The 23,211-nt window shown below is 47.3% G+C and overlaps 1 protein-coding gene across 3 annotated transcripts in view; it reads right to left on the reverse strand.

The window, feature by feature from the left end:
• Nucleotides 1–403: 403 nt before the first annotated feature.
• The window catches only part of LOC120956650 (dual specificity protein phosphatase Mpk3), a 32,968-nt gene continuing 10,160 nt past the window's right edge, over nt 404–23,211 (reverse strand). For 2 of the 3 annotated variants that reach the window (XM_049608312.1, XM_040378303.2), the window contains exons 3-6: nt 7,322–7,430; nt 4,336–4,531; nt 4,110–4,251; nt 404–4,010 (exon numbers count right to left, since the gene is read on the reverse strand). In XM_049608312.1, the coding sequence (XP_049464269.1) occupies nt 3,349–4,010; nt 4,110–4,251; nt 4,336–4,531; nt 7,322–7,430 (1,109 nt within the window). In that variant the 3' untranslated portion in view covers nt 404–3,348. Of the gene's footprint in view, nt 4,011–4,109; nt 4,252–4,335; nt 4,532–5,834; nt 6,282–7,321; nt 7,431–23,211 lie in introns of those variants that run through there. The other variant, XM_049608313.1, reaches the window with a different exon arrangement.

Consider the following 23,211-nt stretch of genomic DNA (forward strand, 5'->3'; position numbering starts at 1 on the left):
TTCATTATGGCAATTTGCAATTTGGTGGAAAGTGCAGTGATTGATTCAAACGAAGAAGAAGAAGAGGAAGAAGAAGAAGGGAAGAAAAACAAAACATTAAGGCATGAGAATGGTAAAATTATAACTTGAGACACAAGCAAAAGAGCAAAAATAATGATGAAAATTATAATGAAAAAATGAAAACGCGTGGTTGCGGTTCGTCGATTCACTACTACTACTCACCCGAAATCATCCGAAAGCAATCGTTTGGGCGCGCGTGTTTGACAGCCCTGCCGCCAGAAGGGCGGAAGTAGGACCCGACCTATTTTCCTGCGCCTACTTTGTTCGTTCTCCTGCAGGAATGCATTTTTCTCAATGTTTTTTTTCACACCATTCCCTCCCAAAAGCAAGAGATTTGAATTATTTTTTTTAAGAGTTGTGTTATTAATTTTATTATTAATAGTATTATTATTATTATTACTTTTTTGTTTGGCTTGGTTTGTTGTTCGCATTACTCATCTTCACCGCTTGGGCTCCTCCCCGCGCGTCTGGTTTCGTTCATTCTTTTCTCTTCCAACTGCTCAACTGCTGTTTGTTGCTCTGTTCTCTGCTAAAACGGCCTGCTTTTCTGCTTTAGTTTACTTCTCTCTTTTCCATAAACCCCACTTTTACTTCGTTGGCTCACATAAATATCATTAGTTTTTTTTTCTTGTTTTTCTCCGTCGTTTTGCTGCTTATGCGTTTGTCTCTTCTGTTTGTAAAGTTTTACCCCATAGCAAGGTGAGCTCCCAAAAAATCGCCCCCGGGTTCAGTTTGTACCATTCCCCCCGAGTTTTGGACGACATCCGATTCATGTACGTGTGTTTGTGTGTGGCGTGTCACCAATTCTAAATTGTAAGTGTATGTTTTTGTTTTATTTCGGGCTGTGTTTGTAAGAGAGGTCTGTCCATGCAAAAGTTCACACACGAACGGGGTCGGGTTTTCACAATTTTCACAGTCGTCGTTGTATTTCATTTGTTTTTGTTTGTTCGTTTGTTTTAGTTTTGTTTTAGTTGTTATCTCCTTCCCATTTGCGTTCACTAAGAAAACGAGACATAATAGTGTTTTTTTTTTTTGCGGGAGATAGTGGACAGTGTGGTGGTGATTTAAAAATTCAACGTTTGGCTTATTTTGTGTCCACGGTTTTGGCCTCATCAGCGCTGCCTCTTTTCTCCTTGATTTTCCCATTGTGACACGCAACACTATTTAGTTCGCTATCGCTTCTCTTTAAATGGTTTTTTTGTTTGTTCTTGCAACCTTTTTAACAGTTTCTTTTTATTGTTTCAAAATGGATGATGATTTCACTCCCTTCTTTTATTCGTTTCGCTTGCTGCAAGAGGAAAGCTGCTGCTGTTACTGTTACACTGCTGGCACATTGGAGGAATAGAAGCAAAAGAAGGATTTTTTTTTAAAGAAAATACAACAACACAACAACTAAGTAGCAACAGTAACGACAGCAGCAGAGTGTGTCGGTAAAATCTTTGAGCGATCGTTGTTCGGCGATCGCATAAAACAGGAAGAGATGAACGATGATGCCGGCTTTGTTTGTTTGTTTGTTTGTTTGTTTTTAAATAGTGGAAGATACAAATTGCGGATTGCGGAATGTTGTCGTTTTTTGTTGCTGGCATGGTCACCCTTTGTCTCTCTAGTAAGCTTAATAAATTTGTGCGATCTGCTTTAAACCAAAACGAATTTTCACATTTAATGTTTTTTTTTTATCTTCGTCCCCCCGTTTCCTCTCTGCCTATCAAATAGTCTTTTTAAAATTGTCATCTCTCTCTCTCTCTGTCTCTCTCGCTGTGTCCGACCGACTTATTCCAATTCCTCATTATGAGCAACCTCTAACCATTATAATCTCTAACCTTTTCCCCCTTCCCCCTTCTCCTCCACCTGCCAGCTTTTTTGGCGGGCAAAAGTACAAAACTGGGGTCAACTCCCTTCCCCCCTCCCTTTTCAATCTAACTACAATCCTTTCGCATACAAATCCACAAACCACCTCCATAAATCCATTCACAAACGACAACAACAGCATAAAATTCCATTTTCTTCCAACTTTTTCTTTTACACTTAACTCTCTCTCTCTCTCTCTCTCTCTCTTTCTTTCTCTAAATTTTCAAAGTAGCTCAAGGGCTCAAGGTAGTAACTGTGTGTATGTGTGTATGTGTGTGCAAACACCTCAATGAGTATCGTTAAAAAACGTTAAACATTCACACGTGGGTAAAGGGGGGAGGGGGTTGGGGCGACTTGTGAGGAAGAAGAGTGATTGAAAAAGGGAAACGAAAGGAAGAAGGGTCCTGCTGAGACGCCTACTGCGGTGTGTGCTGTTGTTCGATCAAAAACCAATACTCACCTGGAGGCGTGCCTTGAACAGCAATACATCTACACAAATGACCCACCATCAACCCCCCCTCCACTCCCACCTTTTTCTCTTCATAAAAATGCACATACACAGAGACACACGCGCACATACACAAATACAGGGCGCGCTGCGCACTACTGCACACGCATACGCACATGAATGGAGTTGAATTGAATGAAAGGGAAATAATCGATCGTCTGTGTGGTGGTTTGTGTTGTTGGCTTTTTTGTGTTTGATTTTAATTCATAATAACGAGACGTGTGTTAACATAAATATATATCTATAATATGCACTATACGTATGGGTGTATCTCTATATTTATATACCATTGGATGTGTATATAGCGTAGTGTAGTATGTATGTATGTATATATGTATAAGTCTACTCTACTAATCAGCATCCTTGCGTCGGATTTCTCCCCCACTGCTAATACAAGAACACATACACACACTAAAGCGAGAAACTCTCTACTTCTCCCTCTCTCTCTCTCTCTCTCTCTCTCTCTCTCTCTCTTTCTCTCTCTCTCTCTCTCTCTCTCTCTCTTCCTTTCTCTTCACCAAAAATGCCTGATGATCTGATGATGGGATGATGACGATGATGCACTCGTTCCGTCCCTTTTCGGGTTTCCTGTTTCGTCCATTCCCGTGGAAGGGAAATGCGGGGGCTTTTCCGAAACAGAGCGTCCTATCAGAGGACAAGGGAAACGGGTGCTGGCTAACGCGTGTGTGTGTGTGTGCGTTGGAGGCGCTACACCACCAACTACAACAACACACACGCGCGAAGCGAAAAACGTGTCTCAGAAGATCCCTCTCTCTCGCTCTCTCGCTCTCTCTTTAGCCTGCCGGATCGGACGAGGATGAGCCGGAGTCTTCCGCGACGGTGGCAACGACCCCACCGCCACCGGGTTGATCATCGTGGTGGTGGAAGTGGTCCGGCAGTTGGAACCGTCCACCCTCCACGCCGGCCGTATCTCATTTCGGCGTGTTGCTGCTCGGCGTCCACCGGTCGAACTCGATGCCGGAGTCGGGCGAGATGCCGGTGGTGAACGGGCCGAGCAGATCGATCGCCGCCTGCGTACACTTGCACTCCACCTCCACGCACGCGCAGGTGTACTTGACCGCGTGCCGGGAGTGGACCTGATGCATCGAGTGCTTCGACTGCATCGCATGCTGATGGTGCAGATGCGCGGCGTGGTGGGGCGTCGTCGTGTGGTGCTGGTGGTGGTGGAGGTGCTGGCGTGCCGACGGCTCAAGCCCGGCCGATCCCGACCCGGACGACCCGATCGAGCTGGCACTGTACGGGGTCGTGGACACGGAATGGCCACCGGTTGAGGATGCACCGCCGCCGACCGAGGAGGAAGAGGCCGCTGAGGAAGAGGAGGCCGAGTAGAGCGCCTGCTTGGCGGACGCCGACTGGGTCGGGTCGATGTTGAGCTGCTGCTCGAAGCTGTGCAGCTGCTGCATAAAGTGGAAGTTGGGCGAGACGTCCGGTTTGCGCGAGCGCACCAGCAGAAAGGCGTCGTTCAGCGAGAGGGTGCGGGCGAACATCAGGTAGGCGAGCGTGACCGTCACCGAGCGGGACACGCCGGCCAGACAGTGCACCAGCACGCCGCACCCGTTCGAGCGGGCTTCATCTAAAAAGCGAGAGAGAGAGAGAGAGAGAAGTAGAACGATTAGTACGGGAGATAGTGGAGATTGCAGCAAAAACAGGCCTCTCTGAGGGACCAACTTACCAATGAACTTGATCGCATCCGGGAAGTGGTTCGCCAGATCGCCCGCCTGCGACCAGTGGTCGGTGATCGGTATCTGCAGATAGCGTATCTGGCCGTCCCGTTCGAACACATTCGGCAGATCGGGCGTCACGTTCAGAATGTACTGTTTGGGGTGTTGGCGAAAGAAAGTGCTCACGGTTAGAATCGGAACTCGAGGGTTTGGGACATTAACAACCGCTTTACTTACTTTAATGTTGTACTTTTTCAGCGACTTCAGATCCTCACTGTGCGAGGCATTGCCGAGGAAGAGGCCGGGCAGTATTTCGACCGGCTCGACGCTAACCGCCGCCTCCGACAGGTAGTTGGTGCTGCTCTCACAGTCCGACGACTCGGTGCTGCTGCTGCACGCCGAGTCCGAGAATGGGATCGAAATGCGGAGGGATCTGAGAGAGAGGGAAGAGAAGAACCAATAGGAGATTGTGGTTATTGTTTGATTATTGTTTGGTACTTCAAACACTCGGAGCTTAGTTGGTTGGGTTTGGTTTGGCTTGTTAAGAAATGAAAACTGCAATAGTGTAGTGCGGGGTTGCATAAATTAAGGCGCTATTTTTTGGAGTGTATTCCACTATTTGAACCAGGGCTTGCTTCTTCTATTTATTTTTCTTTTTTTACTTTTTCTTCTTCTTTGATACGGGATAATGCCGACCTATACGTATTTGCTAAGCTTCAACGTAATTCTAAAATCAATTTTTGAAATAATTGGACGGTCCAAATGAGAATCGAACCGATGATCCGGCGTTGTAAGAGCAGTCACTTCACTCAAAAATGGCTCTCTATTACCATTAATTACATCTTTTAATGAGATGAAATGCACCTACATGTACCACCGCATATCTTAAGTAATGAATTGCATACATTCTGGCGTAAGATTACATACATTTAGGCGCAATAATACTTTTATCGTGTCCACACCGTTTCATAAGCAACTCGACGTTTCTTAAAAGCTTTCATGAACATATTAACGCTTTGGTTCTAACTTAACATTTAATTCGGTTCTCATTTTCTGCACTGTTATCACATTTTTGTTCACGAATTACAAAACGAAACAGTGCAAAAATGGACCCGTTTAGGTCAGACGCTTTTCACCACTTTGCACCATAATTCCTTTGCCGACGCTCTCCCGGAAAAAAATTACCTTCGGCTGGTGCGAAAGCTATACAAACTGCCAGTGCGTACTACGATGGGAGGAGAAGCGATCGTACGGAGACATGCCGTCGCTATTGCTGTGCCTGCTGCTGCTGCTGCTGCTGAGGGAGCTGCTTCGTCTGCTGCTTCGTCTGCTGCTGTTTCTGCTGCCGGTGCGGAAACTCCATCGTCAAGCGCTGCTACCGTTGAAGCAAGATTCATGTGGTTTTTAATGACCCAAAAGGTGTGCAGCAGCAAGCTTTACCCACAAGAGCTTTGTTTCCTATCTTAGAGCACCGGTACCTAATCGCACTCCCCCCGAAGCATCATACGTTTAGAGCACTAAACAGTGCCACAAATGTTGCTGCAACGTTGACGGTGACGAGAACCCTTCCGGGGGTGATAGTAGTGTCGCCAACCGAACAATCATTGTGATGGGTTTGGAGGTAAAAAGGACCAGACTTGCATGATATGCTCACAAACACACAGTTCCCATTGCCCAGGGAATTGGTGGACGAAGGATTGAAAGACGATTAGCTTCGCTTCGTTGGTATTGCTCACCTCCTTGCCAGACACATTTTCATTTTCACGCACTGGGTTTCTGTCGTCTTTCTCTCCTTCTCGTCACTCAATGCCTCTTTAGAGGTCGTTTTGATATGTTTGATTCCGCGAGCAAAGTCACACTTCACAAGCCTCTGCAGCACCGCAGTACTACAGTAGCATGAGGATGGACAGTACAACACCACCACCACCGCCAGCCGGAGCAACCGCACGATTAAACAACACCGGACGAACCACGGACAGGCCCCGTGGCAGCCAGAAACCTTCCGGTGTAGCAGCCGGTCGAACGCACTCTGACGGACTACTACTGCCGTTTCGAAGCAACCCCGTGGACGACAGTGAGCGCGCGCGCAACGGCGACGGCACGGAACACCATCGTAGTAACCATCCTCGAAACGGCTCGAGCTGAATGAAGTTCGCTTCTCAAACATAGCGTAAAAGAGAGCGAGCAAGATAGAGAGAGAGAGTGTGTATGGGTGTGAGAGAGAGTGAAAGAGCCGTCTCCATGTAACACACACCATTGTAGCACGCGCGGTTGTAAATGGTAGACGACGAACGCCTCCTGGCCTCCCCGGGGTTTCAAAGTAGCAACCGTGGGTTGGCTGTACCTACTACTACGCCATCCCCCATCCTCGTTCTCCAGTATTTTCCGACCGCCCACGCACATTTTCTTTTGCATGGATGTGTGTGCGTGTGTGTGTGTTTGTGTCAGTGTGTAAGACTTTGATGGAAAGGACGAAGGATTTTTTTTTGTACTTTGGTAAGCATGTTGATAATATAAATATATCCCCCGCCCTCTCTCGGCACCTGTCAGGACCCACAATCTGGTCCACTTTGATACGATGGCCGCCGTGCTGTGTGCTTTCCTCTCTTTTAGGTACTACTCTTAGGCTGCGTTTTTTTTTGTTGCGATTTGCAACCTCCACAAACACGCGTAATCCCTTGTAGGAAGCAAGGACATACAATTTCGGTGCACGCGGGTGGCATGGATAAACAGCGAGAAAATGTTTCATATTACCCTTCCCACAACCGAAACGCAGAGGCGAGATTTAGCAGCTTCGCTTCGCTTTCGCTTACTATGGCTGCGTACTGGATGGTACAGCTCTTGTTACTGGCTGCGTTCGTTGTTTGAGAAGCGTAACGATCTTTAAAGTGTTAAGTATTCACTGTGTCTTATCTTAGTGATCTTTTTACATATATTTTTTGTTGTAAAACTCTTCCTTCGTTTTGCTATTTACCTATAATTATTATATATTGTACGTAAGTTCTACTTATCTATGTACCTTTGATATAGGTTCAATTTAACATAAAACAACCATATTAAAATAATGTGTTCCCACGCCTCAATGAGCATGCACGTGCATGCTCGCACACAAAAGAAATGTAATTTGTTAAGCAAACAAAATGGTGCACAGAGGTTTCCCTACTCCACCAACGCCACCCAACACACAGCCCACATTCTACCGAACTTTTTGCATTATATTTACCTTAATCCCATCAGTTGCTCCGTTGCCGCACAGCCCGTCTGCAGGTTCGCGTTGATGACTTCATCCTCGCACCACTCCGGAAATGACTGACGAAAGTTTGCATAACCACCTACACACACAGCAACAGCAGCCAAAGGGAGAAAAGAGAGAGAGAGAGAGGGAAAGAAAATGGTTTAGTTTTAGGTTGGTTGAGTGTTTCTGAATGAAATTGTTCAAGCGCATTCATCGGGAGGGAAATATTTGTGCAAAAAACACATACACAGGCACACACATACAACACATACTCTAGCTCGTGCTCTGTATTTCGTCTGTCTATTTGCCAACGATTCGAACGAACCTACGAACGCCCACGCTTCCGGTAACTGTTTTTGGGGATTTTTCGAAGTAACCCAAAACAACGGCATGGGGGAAGTCATTTCAACCCCGAAAAAAAAGAAGCTGAAAGAGAACACTACAACTCTACCCCCTTGCTTCCTTCCTACCAACCTGCCACCCGGATTTGGTATGTAAACGCGCATGTACTACGACAACCACGCTTTCATGGCGAAGGTGGCTGCGTACGTTCGACCGACTACTGCTCGACATCAAATAAAAAGAGCGAGAGAGAGAGAGCTTCGCCTACGTAAAGTTCGCTTTAACCAACCGCTGGGTCCTCTTTCTCATCCACCCCCATCCCCCCCCCCACCGAACACATCCCACCGCTTTTATCCAGCCAAATTCATTCATGGCTTCTTCGTTCATTCATCTCTGTGCGGTCCCCTGTACGTCCTTGCGGATTGTGGACGGGGTGGCGCGCAAAGGAATGTAAAAGTTTGGGCTCCCCCATCACCAGACTGGGTAGTGGTGGTGTCTCTTTCCACCGTCCCGGCACGCTGATAATGATCGTACATACATACATTAGCACACACACACACGTACGTACGTACGAGTGTGTCTCTAAGCAAGCAGTTTCTTACAACTCGACCCAACCGAACGAGTGGCGCCCACACACAAACACACAACGATACATCTACCCCACTACTACCCCTTCTTCTTCCCATTGCACACTTCTGCATGTAGGCACGTGGCACATTTGTGTCTCTGTGTGTGTGTGTGTGTGTGCAGTTGCCCCCACCTTACCTTAACGATCAAAACAGAAACCGAAAGTAAGCAGCGAGGAGGAACCGACCAACCGTCGTCGCTGTTGGTCTGAACAAGCGCGCGTGGGCGAACCTTTTTTCACCTTTAACCGAGAGCGACAGCGCGTTGCACAGGTTGAGCAAAATCTCTCGGAAGTCCCTTCATCCACCCACTTTACTCCCTCTATCTAGACCCCGAAAAAAACGCCGGGTTGATTGTTGTGTACTGGGATGTAAGGTGGGCGTTGAAAGCATTTGCATCGGTCCGACAAACACATACACACACGCTCCATACACGTGGATTCAGAAGAGCTTGGACAGAGACGCCCTCAGAGGTGGGACGACAGTAAGTGGACGGCCACTCTTGCAGGTTCGTGTTCTGACGCTATCGTTCTAGCATCACCAGCAGAAGAGGACGATGTTCTAGCCCGTAGAGAACGGAGCCGATCGATACACTACTCCGAGTACCTAAAGGACGAGGATGAATCATCATTTGTGACGTCAACAGACAGAGTGAGAGAGGTAGAGAGAGAGAGAGAGAGAGAGAGAGAGCATCAAGAATTTGTGTTCAAGTTGCTGGAGATATCAGAACGATTCTCGCTATCAGCACCTACATCTTCTCTATCTCTCTCTCTCGTTCGTTTTGTTCTAGCCCACGTGTGGCTATAATTGGTGTATCTGCTTCATATCGGGAGGCCAGAGCTTGTACATAGCATCCTCTTCGGAATGGATGGATCTATGTATCAGCCCACCGGGCCAATGTACCGCCGCCAACGTCTGTGATCCAGAACACCTTCGTAAAATCGGGGTAAGAGGCTAGAGAACCCGTAGAGCACAAATTCTTGCAGCACAGCGGCTGGCGTGGGCGTCATTAGCTCGGAGTACATAAGGGTCCGGTGGTACCGGCCTCGTCTCGGTTATATTGTTAAAACATTACATTCAATCTCGCTCCACCACTCGAGCAAGGCAAGGCGGTAAGAGAAAGCGGGACCCGGCGAAAGGGCTTGGGGGAAAGGGGATTCATTGAGTAAACTTATTTTTAGGCATCCCCCCCCTCGAATTCCTCGAACATCATCATTCAATGTTCGATCCATAATATCCCCCCATCGGCGAGGTTCTCACGCGGCCCAGCTTGTGGCGAGGTACGCTTTGTTGCAGCACGGGCGGAGAGCTTTGAAATGCAAACGACGCCCACTACCACTGGGAAAAGCTTCTCTGTGTGTGTGTGTGTTTGTGTGTGTTCACAATGATTGCAATCCCAAAATGACGGTACGGAATGGACGAACGGACGGATGGATGGATGTTTGTTGTTAGATGTCTAATTTTAGCGAATCGAAATAACGGGGACACACGCTGAAAGGGATGGCGCGCGCGCGCCCGCATGCCACACAGCCGGACCGAAGGGGGACACAAGTGAGCTGATGACAGTTGGAGGTGCGGTGTATTTTATCAGGCGCAGTGTGTGTGGGGCTATGTTTAGAGCTTTCAATTTTAGATAAGCCTCAAGCGCCCCGCGGGACGAGCAAAAGGATACATGAATGAACGCTCCACCGGCGGGACATGGATGCACCGTGGGAGGAAAAGAAGGCTGCAAATAAACGGGGGATGTGCCTTTTTCCGATCAGAGCTAAAAATAAGCCAGCAGCAGTGGCAGCAGTAGCAGAAGCCGCTTTCCGGGACTGTGAGCGGATGCTCTCGACTGTCGCGTTTGCGCTGCAGCTCAATCCGAGCGGTTCATTTGCGAGCTTTGTAGATGTTTTAATTGGCTTTTTTAATTGAAAATGGAGTTGAAATGGAAATGGACCGAATAGAAATAGGTGTCGGTGATGTGCAGTGATTGTTTTGTGTTAAATGTGGATAAAACATAAATTGGATGCAAACTTAAGCGAGTGTAGAGACTGACATAGTTCTATTCCATACATAGAGACTGGGAACGCTAATGCAGACTGCTAATGAATACTAAAGGTATTAATGTAAAATAGAGTATTTTTATACAATTTTAACAACATTCAGCTCAGTGTCTACCGAACTGCTACCGTGTTGTACGAACATGTTCTCATCCCACACACCCCACACAATCGTGCACAATTTCCGGCCGTCAGCCACTTCACATTCACAACACGGTCAGTCAAGTGCAGAGCAGCAGCCCCGCTCGAGCAAACAGACATCCAAACCCGCACACATAAACGCACATGTCTCATGCAAACAAATGCACCTTGAGGCCACACGCGGTTGGTTGGCATGGTATGGCACACCGTAGGCGGCGGGATTCGAGCGCCGGAAAACTGTGGGCGCACGTTTTGGAGGGAGGAGAGATGGTGCCAACCAATCATCAACCGACCTACCTTCGCTCGTCTATCAGATATGCTCACTATTATAGCCGCTAAAAGCACAAGGTGGCCAACGTGCTTTCATTTTGGTAAAATAGGGAATGGAGCAAAGAAATGGAGTAACAAAAAAGAAGTAGAAAAGTGTCACAAACAGTCACAAACGGTGTTACTTAAAAGGGGAAACCAGCCCACAAACTGTGATTGCCAATTAAGTGAACAACAAGGCAAAAGATAGCATCTAATGTCCTTGTGAAATCATTAGAAGCAATTGTACAAAAAAGTTTGTAAAAGTTAAGGTTTGTTATTTGATGATATATTAACTTGGAGGCCCTTCAATTCGCAATAAGGCACCTTCAGTTCTCAAATTGATTTGTCTTTTTAGGTAGAATTTCTCCAAAATGCAGCTCCAAGTCAACAATACCATGACAAGCTTTCCTCTAGCTTGTGAAAATTCCTATATTTATGGCATACAGAGACGATGTGTAAGCAATTTTTGACACATTCCGATGCCAAAAACCTGATCTTGATTCGCGTTTATGAAAGCTAGGCATAAACAGTTGCCTCTCTTCGGTTCCTTTAGGCTCCGTTCCGCACTCCTCTGTCCTCTACTGTGGCAGCTTGCGCGGGTAAAATATTCCTAGCCAGCTCTAACCAATGTTTACACGCTGGCAAATTCCATTATTACACAGCAATGGCAGCAAAGTCTTGCCAGCACAAAACACCCTTCGTGTCTGCCACTGCCACGGGACGTGTCTGTTCGCTTGTGTGTAAATTACAATCTCCACGCAAACGGCTCTGGAGACGCTCGTTCAGCGGTTTTCACAAGACACACTGCTGCACTCCACGCTGCAGAGACCTGGGACGGCCAGACGGCCGTGTGGTGGTCCTCCCCTCCCCAACTTACGAGCAGGCGTGCTTGCGTGGGTGGGTAGTTTCATTCATAAGCTTTTTATTGCTCCATTTCTTCGTCTCGCGAGGTGTGGCGAGTGTGGCGGGCAGCACGGTGAAGGAGGAGACCTCTTCTGGTGCTTTACTCCGTTCGCTTCCCTTCGACTTCTGCTTCTACCCGTCGGGTTGTAAAATGAATACCGCGTGTGTTTCAGCCCACAAATGCATCCACACACACACACACAAGTGGAAAGGGGAATTTTACTCATCCACCCCGTGCGTGCTGCAGTGTGTCGCCGATTTGTGGTCATTGATCCTATACAACAAATGGCCGCTCGGGCCAGACAGACAGAGGTCGCGAAGAGGTCTCCCGTTCCGCTTGCTTTAGATCTTTACGTTTGCTGATGCTGATGGCATCTTTAGTAGGCGGTGGTTCGTGTCCAAAGGCGCTCACTGAATGTACAGCTTACTCTTCTTTCATATCTCTCTCTCCCTCTCTGTCTGAGTCTCAGTTTGAATTTATTTACAATCAATCAATGTATCAGGGTGCGCCCCGCTTCTGCTGGCAACATCCTTCAATAATTTGTCAAGATCACTTTTTGCTCCACTTTGAACAGCACACACACACACATCTTCATCATTAAACAAACAGACAACGGTTTCCAGCTCCATTAGACAAGTGCCACTCATCGTTCATTGAAGGCAAACAATAACAACAAAAAAAACAAGGGAAAATGAACGAATTTTTACGCTGTCTGTATGGTGGGGCAGGAAGCGAGAAGGGGGGGAGCACAGGGAATCATTGCAAAAAAAACGAGGCCCTTACACAATCAATGCTCGCTGGATCGCTCACTCGCTGGCCCGTCCATGTGCCGCTAGCACAACTACAGACTGCGCATGCTTCGACTGGCGCGCGTGGGATTCATTCAGAAAATTGTTGCGGATCGATTTCTGCGCGCTGAAAGGCACATAAAAAACAGACGGGAAGGGAGGAAGAAGGGTGGCCAGTTTTTGCTGTTTTTGCTTTCGGGGAAAGGAATATACATTACGACACGGTTGGGTGGTGAAGCAAGCAATAGAGAGAGAGACATACATGCGCAGCGCAAAAAAAAAGTGCTCCAACTGGAAAGCAAACCATGTGCTGCGGGAAAAAGTGTCTGTGTGTGAATGGAAAGTGTGGACGTTTTTAGCTTCCTTTCGGGAATGATTATTATGAACGGGATTTCAAGCATAAAGAAATGTTTCATAGAGCAAACATTATGAGTTAAAATGAATGAAAGTTTGACATTTCATTCAGCATTGCTAGTTCGATTAGACTGGGGCAGCGAAATTAGACTTCGCAACACAAAACAGAACCTCTTATCGATTTTTGGTTGGCATTTGGCAAAACAGGAAGCAAATGTATATGAAGCGTGCGCCGGTCACATTCTTCATGCATGGTTAAAAGGTTAAAGTACGATTCGAGCGATCTCGCGCAACGATCGCGTGTGTGCCCCGCTTTGCCCCATCATGTTCGAACAATGTTGCCTTAATGGCTAGCGAGCACGACGACGAAGACGACCACCGCGCCCTGACGGCGTACAGTCACGCACGAGCATGACAGATGTAGTTTTCAGCAAAGCGGGTAAGGGGTGCTAAAGGAAATGGGCGTCTGTGTCTTTATGTATTAAACGGAGCACACTAAACTGTATCGTGTTGCTTTAAAGGGCAAAAGGGGTAGCAATAACAACAAAAAACAGACTAGAGCGCGCGTTAATCATTTCGATCGGAGGCAGAGCCCGATAAGAGCTAAATTAAAGTGCTGCTTTCCTCCCTCTTCCAAGCTCTTCCAAGCGCCTTTAAGACACCATTCCAGCGTGAGGCCCCAGGACAGGTCAGCCGGAAACCATCAACGGGAGCGCGCCCGCACGCCGGAAATAACATTCCGACGCAAGCGAACCGAAACGAAGACAATCGAAGCGGGTTTTTATTCGCTTTACGCAGCACCGGCAGCATCGACGTCATCTTGTGTGCGAAACCAAACAGCCGAAGCAGAAATGGAAATCATGTCCAAATACAGACACACAATCAGAACTCAAGACTCTGCCCCCTCTCCCCCGTTCTTTGGCCACTCTTAAAATGATACATTTTTATACATCTTTTGCCGTGCCATTTTTAGTATCGTTGCTGGGCCATTCGACGAACAAAGAACGCCGCCGAACGCGACGGCAGACGACTGCTGCAAGCTTTCTCAAGCGTGAAGCGCGCTGGAACTGAACCGAGAGCACGTGCAGTTTCGTAGCGTCATGATGGTTATTGATATATATTTTGTGTGTGTGTGTGTGTGTGCTCGTTCTACGTCCTGCGATTCTATGTATCATGAGCAAGAAAGCTTTCGCAATTGCGTCACCGTCGTATGGTGACGTCAGTAGTAGTCAAGCGACGCTTCCGCTGTCTGGTTTGTGTAGATGGAATTTGACAATCTGGGAAAGCAGACCGTTATTGACACTGTAATGTGAGGACCTCGAATCGAAGATAATTATAGGCACCAGTGGGAGCATCAAATCAATTCAACCGAAAAAACAATATAAAAACTGCTCGAAAAAATCACGTACGCAGCCAGCTCGGTGTAGTGAGCCACCAGGCGTACACTTGATGTAGAAATAATTGCAGCAGGATAGCTTTTAAGGCAACAAACATCAAGTGTTTCACCTTATAGACCATCCTGCCAGGGTCACTCTTTTGCTGGTAGCACTCCTACGCGAAATATTAAAATTAAAGTACGGCGGGAGCTGCTTTTTTTTTCTGTCTCCTAATATCCTTTCCTTTAAGGGTTTTTTTTTTAATGTGTGCTGTAAGCCAGTTTTGGTGGGCAGCATTTCATCCGCAAACATGTCACCTGTCCCCTCGCAACATAATCAACATCCACCACTCTCTCATTTGGCCCGTAATAGCCTTTATACCAAACCCAAAAGGAACGCCAGGCAGCAGTCACAAACAGCCACACAGTTTGCTCGCCTGCAGGTGGACGTTCGTCGTTCATGAAACATTGTAAGCCGTTTTGCTCCACTCATATTTGTTGACGGTCAGGCTCGATTTATTTTGCGAGCTTTTTGTTGCCGTTGCTCACCTTTTCACCCCTCACACACACACACAATGTCACCGGGAAAAGCCGACCCCTAAAAAAAGGCTGCACGACGCCCACGTGCGCCTACATTTATCCCTCCCAAAGTTGACCCGAAGGGTGGATTGGATGCGTTGGACAGATTGCGAGAGATGCCTTTTTTGTTGCGCCGTGCGCCGTAATACGCCTCCGCAGCAAGGCAGAAACCACACCATCCAATAAACCGAGGGCCGGGAGAGGATATAACGCTTTTGCTGAGCTCAACGATCAAGGATTTGGAGTGGCGGAAAATAACTACCTCCTCGAGCCGCGCACCAAAGCCGCACAACCCCATAGACCACAGGCGGCCTTAAGGGAGAGGAGAAGAGGAGAGGAAAAAAACAGAACGGCGGTACGCCAACGCATTTCAACGTAGCGACGGTTGATCGCCCACGCAAAACTGCTAGACCAACACACACACACACACAGCTCTGGAAAGGACAACCTGCCGGGCGCCTTCACACCGGTGGGTGGACGGGCAGGAGGAGGAGAAGGCTCAGAAGTTTTACCATTGCCGCCCCAGCCCATCTTCTCTCATCATCATCATCTTTCAAGCATCATCGATTTTCGGGGGGGTAGTTTTCCATCCAATTCCAACTCCCCCGTGCTGCTTTTTGCAAAAAAAAAAAACCAAGCATAAAAGGAAGAAAAAGCGAAAGCACAGACGCCCGCCCTCTTGCATGGCACACGCACACCTGGGCCCACACGAGGAAAGGATAAACCAGCGTTTGGAGTTGTGTGTGGAAGCGTGTTCTCTTCGTGTTGCTCTCTCCTTTGGGCCTTTGTCTCTCGGTTCAATTGGATGGTTCCGAAAGGTATGAGCCAAAGAGCTCCCTCTCTTTCTCTCGCCGTTGCTAATTGTCTGTCTAGAAAGCAGAGGGAAAGGGTGGTCATAAGGCGTGACATTTCCACCCAAGCTCCAGATTCTCTTCTTCATTGTGCTATAAACATGTAAACGTGGCGCTTTTTTTTAAATGAATGAAGATCAAACATAACTTTTATTATCTACTAAAGTGCGCCTGCAAGTATGCAATTCACACAGCAAAAAGGTCTCTTAGTGCGGAGCGTCTCTATTTGTAATAGCTTTCGGCTATTAATAGACAGTCATCAAACGATTTAAGCGGCATCAAGCAAGGATCTATTTAACTGTAATGTATTTCCCCAACTGCAGTACGCATTGCATACCTTTCGGGCGCATTTTATGCCGGATCCTTCGAAGCTCGCCTGCTGCTGTGCTACTGGATTACAATTGCAAGTCCATGCTGCTGCTCCGACACGGCGATGGGTAATAGCAGCTATTTGTCTGTCGTTCTACGAAACACACACAATCATCCCAGTGTGAGACTCACACCAGAAGAAGAAGAAGAAGCAAAAGAAGAGATCGTAACAATAGAACTTTCACTGCGAAAGGACGTAGGACGTGTAGGACGACTCGTGTAACGTCGCCATCGCCTAGGCCAGGGCCCCAGCGAAAAGCCCATGGCCCTTTTGGGGTGCGTTGGTGTAATGGCTTTTCTGCGAACGTGTGTAGGTAGTTTTTGTGAGCTCCATGTGCGTGTGTGTGCGTCCGTATGATCGATTGTGTCTCGTTACATTCTCGGCCCGGGCCCGGCCCGGGTGTGTGTGGGTGGGTTGTTGTGTATTTTCCAATTTCAGAGAATTAACAGTACTGCTAAAAATGTGCATACCCGCGCGCTCACAGCTCAATTTCGAGAGCGGGCGTATTTTCCTTTGGCCCTTTTGAAGAGGCGTTTAAATTTTCACTTGCATGATGGATGAGAAAATTGAGTTTTGATATTGAAGTTGTGCAATTTCGAAAGCATTTACACAACAAAGCAAAACGGGGCGGTACACAGCAAATGGTAAGCAGTTGCAAGCGGACAATTTTTGAACAAACTCAATAATCATTACGCTACACGCGGCTTCACTGTCAACAAAACACAACCATCAACGATAACAAATATTAATTTGCATTTGAGTTTAGCAAAGCAGCAAACGAAGCAACCTATTCCTAGGAAAGGTATAAAAACATACGACACGCACGGTCTCCCTCTCTCACTCTGCACTCGGGGAAAGCTTCCGATGGGAGTGCTTGCGCTTCGCTTCGCGGAAAACCTGCCAAGTTTATCTTCCTGGAAGCCCCAGATGGCAGTGATGGAAAATTCCATGCTATCGAAATAGAATCTACGGTGTGCTTTACGAACGATTGCTCTACCCAAAAAGTAGCGTCGCGTGTGTGTTTGCTGCTGCTGTCCGTTTTTGGGAACACTTTTTATTGTGTTCCACCAAATGAATCCACTCGCTTCAACTTGAGAGCGCCTTAAAAACACACACATTGAAATGGCTACGCGTACACACATGCCGGGACGACCGTTTGCCGTTTTTCCGACGAAAAAGGTGGAAATCTATATTTTGCTTCCATTTCTACCACTCCGAAAACGGTGACACTTTTTATTTGAAGCAACATTTTTCGGGTAGCGGATACTCGACGTCAAATAGCACCAATCGGGACGAACGCTTCTGGGAAAGAAGGTGCTCGCGTGTCAACCTCTGGGCAAAAAGGGGAGGGAGAGAGAGAGAGGGCTCATTTCTTGACGACATAATTATGAGCCAAAAGGAACCGGGTGGGGAAATGGAATTGATTTCCCAGGAAGTGCTGTTTCATTATGAAATTATTGTGAAACCGTTGGCAAACTCAACATTTCGAAAAAGTGTTGCAAAATTACACAAAAAAAGGGTTCAAAAATCTATAAAACAACTCTCACTGTACAATGAAACCGTATCTCAACGCTCAGCTCGAAAAGAAATGCTAAAAAAGTACAAAACAAACAACAAACGCACACACGAAACAGTGTGTGGCTGGCTGATTCTGTGCTGATCATATTCTATTCACTGCTTTTACTTGTTTTTTCCCAGCCTTCTTCGGTGCTTCCGGTTGCAACATACAAACCCCCCCTCAACCCCCATTCCCATCCTCGATTCCTCTGGGTGGTTCGTCGCGACCGGAAGCTTGATGGAAATTAGAAGACAGCGGCGGGAGAGACAAGCGAAGCGAAGCGTGAAACAGTGGAAAGGTTTCTCGTTCTGTATTTCCGTTGACACAACAACACATGAATGGCCTTCCCATTACAATATCGTACCCAGGGGTAAGCAAGGAAAGCAGAGAGGGAGAGAGAGAGAGACGGCAGAGTTTGTCAGAAGGAAAAGAAATCAAAAGATCCAAGAAAAGATGATGACGATGCCACATGAAGCCGATGAAGCTGTGCCCCGCGCTTTTGGGGTGTGGGAATGAATAACACTGCCGCAGCGGAAACGCAACCATATGATTTTCTTTGGTTTGTGGGGCGTGTGTTTGTGTATGAGTGTGTGTGTTTTACTCCTTTTTTAAACGTGCACCATATGGCCGTTTGGGACCGCTGAGGGAGAGAACATGGGTGTTAGTTAAAGATACACTTTGTTTATGGTTTTTGAAAATAAACTAACAAAGCTCGGTTATAAATCATTGCCGCCGGTATAAAATAATGCTGACTGAACACACACATACACACACACATAGGCACACTGAAATGTGAATGATTTTTGTCCCGGGGTCCCGTTGGGGCGCGAGGTAGAAATTAATTAATCAAACAAACTGCAAACGAAAGGGAAATGTGTTGCTGCTGCCCTGCGTTTGAGCGGGTTCAGAGGGGGTGGTAAAGGGCACATTCGACTGGACATACACACACACACAGCACTGTGTGTTTTTGGAACGATCAGTCGGCGACCGGATGAATCCAATGAAGCGAAGCTGCACTCTGCCTGTTAAACACACTCAGAAGGGAACGAAGAAGAGTCGCCGAGCTCCATTGCAAAGGAAACGTCGACGACGGCCACGGAGCATACCCGTCCCCAAAAATCTTTCAATCGCGGAAGCTTGTCCCTCGTGCTCCCCCGGTTCTCGGTAAGGAGAAAGGAGGAGATGGACCAAAGTGAAGCAACAAACAAAAAAACAGCTCGATCCCTCTCTCTGTAAACAATCTTACATTAGAGTTTTCTGTGTGGTTTTTTCCACGTTGTCAGAAGTTTAAACAAAACATGAAAAACACACACACACACACATGTGGTGCGCGTGCGATCGGATTTGGTTGCCTTGGCTGGCGAAAGCGACACACACACACACACACACACACACACACACACACACACTTGCGAGCGAGATAAATGACCGACCTTGGAAGAAAAACCTTCCACGCGCGATCGATCAGTGGTGGTGTAGGCGTTTCGGTCGGTTCGAGAGGAGTACGAGGGGAGAGGCACGGAAAATTGAACCCAGGAACATGGGTGTGTGCGTTTGTGTGCGTGTGTATGTAAACTTTCACCTCATGGGTTGGGTTTTTTTTTTCTTTTTCTGGGGGTCGTTCTCCATCTTTCATCGATATCGTTGTTGTTGTTTGGTTCTTGGTTCTATGGTAAAAGATCCACACACTTGATCGATTGGGTGTCGAGAAGTCGATCAAGTATCGATCGGTGGGGGAAGTTTGGCGCAGCGTGTACTTGGGTAAACGCACTTACCGATCAGAAGGGTTTAATGGGTTGGTTTTAATTGGATTCGAATAAGTTAGTTTTGATATCGGAATAGTTGCACAGATCAAGCTGTAACATGATCCGGTTCGAAGGACTAAATCTTTTTGTGGATCAGGAAGATCATCTTTTGCTCTTCTAATCTCGGAATATTCTTGTTGGCATTCACTATTTGAGGAAGCTTTTGAAGGGGGGCAAGAGCCCAATAAACACAGGTTGAGGTTCGGATCTAGCGTCTGTCTTGTCAAAGCGGCTGTGCGCTATCACCTGTACTATGGGTTCGATCAGCAGACATTACGTTAAACTGTAATCCGTTTCAATTGACGTTCATTACATTCTAACATTCTTTTAAGTTGTTTCAAAACAACGATCAGCTCCAGTGGTTAGAATATAAATCGAACCGTGTTGTGAGCATGTGTGTTGACACATTCCAATAGTGTGTTTTTTGTGTTCTTTCCTACTAACACATACAGACAGAGCTCCAGTGGTAAGCTCCAATTTGTATTCATCACCAACACACAACCACAGAGAGGGAGAGAGAGAGAGAGAGATAATACATTGAATGCTGGATGTTGACTAAAGAATCTACCAACAACACCAAACAAAAAAAAAACAACATACATCACCAACACAAACAGAGCATTGAAACTGTTGGGTTTTGATTTGTGATGAGAACAAGTATTTGAGGCATGGCGACAAAAAGAGACAGAACGAGTAAAACAGGAGGGGGGAAGGTGATGTTTTCCGTTTATCGAAAAGGTGATTGTCGCGCTCGCATCCGGTTGATTCTTCGTCCATTCATCGATGACGGTTCGCGGCTCCCTTCCCGCCGCCCCCCCTTCTCCTCTCCATTATGTTCAACGCTTGAGGATGACAGAGACGCAGGCAAGGATCGGGATGACGTAAGGGAATGCGGTACCGCGGTGGTGTCGCATCAGAGAGGGGAAGAGCGTGTGGAAGATGCGCGGCAACGGCTACTACAGCAACGGAGCGCGAACCGAGCTCGGAACTATTGGACATTAAAAAAAAATCTCACCAAACACACACACACACACACACACCAGCGACGAGAAAGCGACGCGCTTGCGCGGCTTTGTGTAGGACACACGTTCAAACTAAAAAGGGAATGTGTGTGGCTGTGTTGGTAAAATCCGCGCGCTTGCTGCCCAGCAAGCGTTTTTTTTCCATCGTGCTACCGCTGCAGAGGTGACGAAGCGAACACAGCGAAGCGACAGCGTGACAGAGAAGGAGAGAGAGCAGCTATATAGTGAGGAGTGAGCGCGAGACGACGAACCCACCTAGCAAACGTAAAGGGCTGACAGAGGGGGAAGGGAAGCAAGCGGAAAAGGTTGACAGGTGGTGATGGAGGTGAAGGGGGAAGAAGAGAAGGTTGCTTGCTGGGAGAGGGAAGCGGGGGAAGCTGATGTATTTCAGTGTGTCGAATTTCATTCATGTTTTTCTCTACCCACACTGTTTCTTTACGCCTTCTCTCCCTTGCACTCGCTCTCTCTCTCTCTTTCTCACTCCTTTCGCATTCGCTCCCTCGCATTTGACATACGGACACAGAGCCACAAACACACACACATATACACACTCGCTCGCCTGTCATCGGCGCGATATTCATTCAATAGCATCACACCATTTTGAAGTTCACATCCGATGAAATCACGCCTCGAATCGTTCGTCGGTTGTTGTTGCGTGGTTGTGTGTTTGCCGTTTGCCTTTGCCCGCTCTTCTTTTTCCTCTCCTCGTTCGGTTCGTTTTGCTAATGTCATCTCACCTACATCATGGTCCTTGCGTATATGGCTGTATGGGATGGGCCCGGGGGGTTGGCGCACACACTCTACACAAATGGCAACAAGTGCTGCTCCAGTGGAAGAGACGATGGGGTACTAGGATGGGGCAAAAGGGGGGCGTGGAGGTCGTCTTCCACTAATCGAATCAATTGTCAAACGATCCACGAACGGGAATCGTTCGTCCGACTCCACCAACGAGATGTGTGATGTGGGTCCCTGCTGTGGAGGCTGTGTTGGCATCGCATTAATGAATGGAACTGAAAAATTGAAACGACATCAAGGGATGACACTTGACAGATGTAATGAAGCAATTGACGAGATGTCGAGAGACGCACAGAGAATTCCGTGTGTTCGAAATGTGATACTTTGTGTGTGTGTTTGTGTGTATCAGTAAAAGTAACAGAATACACACGCGAAACAAAATCCCATAACCTTTCGTAACGATTCCACCGGAGGGACGGATGCGAAATGGGACATTAAAACCATCTCTCGTTTAAAATTTATTACTTCCCGCCTTTAATTAATTAGAAAAAATCCCTATTTTCACTCGAAAAATCGACCTCAACACGAGAGAGAGAGAGGGAGAACCATTGACGTGACCCCTTTCACGCAAGCAAAACAACGGCCGAAATCTAATCCGCCGCACTGACTCACCGGATCCGCGGGACAGACGCAACACACGCGCACCGCATGATAAGGAAGTTATAAATAATACCCCCCACCGAAAGTCCATATTCCCAGATAGAGTGCACACAAACCGACGAACGAGGCGAATGGCCGTCTTTGGGGCCGTTCGGTTTGGTCGAACCTCTGGAATCTCATCAAAACACAACACGGGAGCGTCGTCGTCCGTCGTGACTTTCTCGGCAGAAAACACATCGCGATTGAACGCCTTCGATAAGAAGCCTTCCGAATTGCTGCGAAGATGACGTCAAGTGCTGCTCGAGCACGGATTTACACACCGAATTTACACACCGTCATCGAGATATTGGTATGCCCAACGGCGTCAATCGTACAGGTGGAAGGAAAGAAGGTACGTCACACGATCCATCGTGATCAAAGTACTTCTGAACAGCTAGGGAAGGGGGGAGGGTCTTGCCTGACCTTCACTTCCAACATTTGCTTGATTGATTCTGAAAGGAAAGGAAAAAAAACCTCTGTACCGGAAGCAAGCCCATATCAGAGGCACGTTCAGGTACTAAACGACCATTTACACACCATTTATCAGCATTGGAATTGTCATTCTAAAAGTCAACGCACAGGTCCCTCTCCACCATCCCCTTCTATTTATCGCTCGCTCTTCCTGTTGTGCATTCTTCTTCTTTTTTTTTTTGATAAACAGAGAGGCACCGAGAAGGCAAAGAAAAGTAGGTGCACTTTATCGCTTTCAATGCACGCGACGACCACAAGTGCTGCTCCCCCCCCCCCACATTTCCCCATCCAAATACCCCGGGGCAATCAACCCGCATCAACCCCACGATGAACGCGCACACAGTTGCGCGAACGGAAGTACATGTTTTGCGCAATCCGGAAATCCGCAACTGCGCGCTCGGAAGGGAGCGGCAGAATTGAAGTGAAGCGAACAAAGAACTCTCCGATGATAATCACTGACAAATGTCTGCTCTCTCGCTCTCTCTCTCTCTCCCGGGGCCGGTTTCAAGTCAATCTTATCGTAGTCAGCACTAAAGGAAGTCCTAAAAAACGGTAGGATTTACCCCATTGTGGGGCAATTAGGTGTGCGTAGAATGGAATTGATTGAGGAGGAAGGGCAGTGCTATCACGCTGATTCGGATTGGCTGAAAGTGCCCAGTGGAGTGATATGCAGGGAGCATATAGAGCAGAATCTTGTCAACGAGGTCAGACCATTCTATTCCTAGAGTTCATTTGACGGGGGGATTCCAACTTGGCTGGAATTAGAGTCTTCCAGCTTAAGCAATTCAATTTGTCATAATAAACAGATGTTGGGCGTTTAAATGGATTAGGGCGTCACGTCATATGCAGTTGTTTGCAGAGTCGTTTCTCCATTTCAGAAGTTGTCCAGATCACAAATCAGACT

The sequence above is a fragment of the Anopheles coluzzii genome, chromosome 3, assembly GCF_943734685.1.
Source record: "Anopheles coluzzii chromosome 3, AcolN3, whole genome shotgun sequence".
NCBI lineage: Eukaryota > Metazoa > Arthropoda > Insecta > Diptera > Culicidae > Anopheles > Anopheles coluzzii.